This window comes from Arachis ipaensis, chromosome B5, assembly GCF_059453495.1.
Source record: "Arachis ipaensis isolate K30076 ecotype BB chromosome B5, ASM5945349v1, whole genome shotgun sequence".
NCBI classification, from domain to species: domain Eukaryota; kingdom Viridiplantae; phylum Streptophyta; class Magnoliopsida; order Fabales; family Fabaceae; genus Arachis; species Arachis ipaensis.
Window position 1 is genome coordinate 37,351,215 of NC_142440.1, and position 2,704 is coordinate 37,353,918.

Below are 2,704 nucleotides of genomic sequence, written 5' to 3' on the forward strand. Positions count from 1 at the left end.
AACTTGAACTAGTAAACAATATTTTAGCCTACTAACTAAGTTCCTATCACTCTTTTTGTTGTGGCCTCAGATTGATCTCCAAAAAATGCCCTAGCAAGACCGAAGTCTGATAATTATATTATGATTGAAATAATAATTCTTAAGCATGGAATATGAATTATGAAATACCTTGAGAATATTCTTGACATTTATGCATTCTTGTTACAACTATACCTTGAGAATATTGAGAATATTCTTGTTAGTATGGTTCACTGGCTTGGGAGAATATTCAACAATAGCTAGCTCAGATCTCCAGGAGTGCTTGCTGCCAGAAACTGAATCTGTACAACAAATTTGGGTTCTTAAAGCGTACACATTTGAAATAAAATAAGAGGAATGCTAGAATTTATTGTGTTTAGTAATTAATTATCTATTAATGTCTAAAAGTATATGTTAAAATATGTTATTAGATTGCTAAATTAAAAAGATTGAGTTAATGACTAAAAGTGAAAAATGAAGAACCTGATGATGGAGAGTATAGAGGACCTTTAACATTAAAGAAGTGAACTTGTTCGTAATGGTAAAGAAGATTGCAGTAGTGTTTCCTGAGCACAAAAGAGGCACTTGTGGTTGTCGCTGAGAACCTGAAGACAGTTCCCACTTCCCTCCATTTCTTCTCTCCAACAAAATGAAATTACTTCAACCTAACTTATTGAATACAAACTTTTCCTTTTGAACCAATTAAGCCATAATAAGATCACTGAATCAAATCAAAACCAAGAATAAGGAGAATAATATCCACTGAAGTAACAGAAACTCTAACTAACAAATATAAAAAGAATTCTTTAGCTTTTACTAATTCATTGTTTATTTAAAGAATTGAGTATGGAAGCACATAATACCTTACATCAAATGCAAGCCCACTTTTCTTTTCAAGAAATTTAATAATTGGTACACGAGCCTTTCCAAATGTAAACATGATCTCTTGCTGCTGCAACCCTTCTATATCAGTTCTGTACTTCATATGAAAATGTGCAATCATCTGTTCTTGCATGAGAATAGGCAATGTATTCTGTTTGGCAAAATTTGTCACAGCTTGAATTGTGTCTCTCTGAAATGCACAACATGTAGCCAAGAAAACCAAGCATCAGAAGTACAATCAAATTAGCAATGAACCTCTTAGGAAGATAATGATCTAGAATCACAATAACCAATAAACCTGGAATCTGTATTAAAAATAAATAAATAAATAACAGAACACATAGAGAAGCAACAGAAGCAATTTCTAAGAAGCAAAATAACAAATACATAGAGTGCAATCAGTGCATTATTACTAAATATTTTTGAATCAAATTCACGCTGCCATTAATTTGTCCTATGCATCATTCCTACAATCATTGAAGTAATTAGAACAAGAGGATGTGAATTTAGTTACAGATCTAGAGGTGAGAAGTTAGAACGCAAACTGAGAAATAGATCGAGGAGGAGAAGGCACGTTAATGCATGAGGAGAAGCTAGCAGAGCAGAAGCTCGAAAAAGGAGGAGAAGCTCACAGATCTGGAGAAAATCTTGACGAAGGAGGAGAACGCGCCGCCGGAGGAGAACATCGCCATAGGAGATTATCGCTGGAGAGATTGTCACTAAAGGAGATAAGGAGAGAGTTTCGGTTCACAACACAGAATCTCGATGGAGAGGAGATTCTAGTCAGAGGAGATCGGCGCTGGAGAAGATCGTCGCCGGAGCAGATCACCGCCGGAGAAGATCACAGTGACAACGTCGTTTTCGTCCTTCCTCTGACACAGTGGCAGCGTTGTTTTTGTTTTAGTATGTAATTCTAGGGTTGAATCAGAGTTTTAGACTATTTTAAATAATGGGTACAGATAATGGCGGTTTAGAACCGCCAAAATCTCTTAAAACTGTCATTTTATACAAATTAATTATGGCATTAAGATACAATGCCTTAATATCCGAACATTATGGCAATTATTTAGAACCGCCGTAATCTAAATGTATGCCATTTTAAACAATTTTTTTTATAGTGACATGTTACTTAAATACTAATTATTTTACTATTTAGTAATACTATAGAGATAAAAAAAAAGTAGAACTTGTTACAATAATTAATAAATAAGTAATAAATATAAAATAAGATAAATTTTAGTTATTTTTGACTAATTTTTTTGTTATCAAATATTTTTGTTTATTACTTTTGTTTTCTCTCATTAGTTACGACCAGAAAAAGATAATACTACATTATTTAATGACAAAAAACTTTTTTAATTCCTAATAAATGTTGTTTTTGTTTTTCTACATTATATTTTTTTTGGTGACTTAAATGCATTATATTTAAAAACAAAAATAGTATATACATATTAAATATTAGTCACCAAATTAGTGTATTAGTCATTAAATTAGTCAACACACATATTATTTTAGTTATTTTAAATGTGTATTTTTTATTTTAATATATATTTTATATACGAGTGATTAATTTAATGGTTAATTTTTTATGTATATCTAATATAGCAAATTTATAAATTATATTCATGTAATTTATTAATTGGTAAATGTATTAAAAAATTCACACTGATAGTTATGAATGACTAAAGGTTGTAATTGTAAATTTTTCTATTGACCAATTATTTTTTTCGTACAATTTCTAGTTGAACAGTATATTTAATTTTATAGAATTTTATAAGGTCTTGACATAGAATCTAAATTTCAG

At 30.5% G+C, this 2,704-nt stretch overlaps 1 protein-coding gene across 1 annotated transcript; it reads right to left on the reverse strand.

The window, feature by feature from the left end:
- Positions 1–278: 278 nt before the first annotated feature.
- LOC107643524 (uncharacterized) lies at positions 279–1,592 on the reverse strand. The gene is made up of 4 exons (XM_021123592.2): positions 1,533–1,592; positions 882–1,090; positions 502–652; positions 279–320 (listed from the first exon to the last, which is right to left on the reverse strand). Exons 1-4 carry the CDS (start codon positions 1,590–1,592, stop codon positions 279–281), a joined length of 462 nt encoding a protein of 153 aa, XP_020979251.1.
- Between the last annotated feature and the right edge of the window lie 1,112 nt (positions 1,593–2,704).

What these genes read in the sequence shown, in the direction of transcription:
- LOC107643524 (XM_021123592.2), bottom strand. Translation starts at nt 1,592, where the DNA reads ATGGCGATGTTCTCCTCCGGCGGCGCGTTCTCCTCCTTCGTCAAGATT. An exon ending in TCAAGATTTTCTCCAGATCT is followed by an intron (nt 1,091 to 1,532) that starts GTGAGCTTCTCC and finishes TGTGCATTTCAG; the next exon opens with AGAGACACAATTCAAGCTGT. An exon ending in TCTATACTCTCCATCATCAG is followed by an intron (nt 321 to 501) that starts GTTCTTCATTTT and finishes TTTGTTGTACAG; the next exon opens with ATTCAGTTTCTGGCAGCAAG.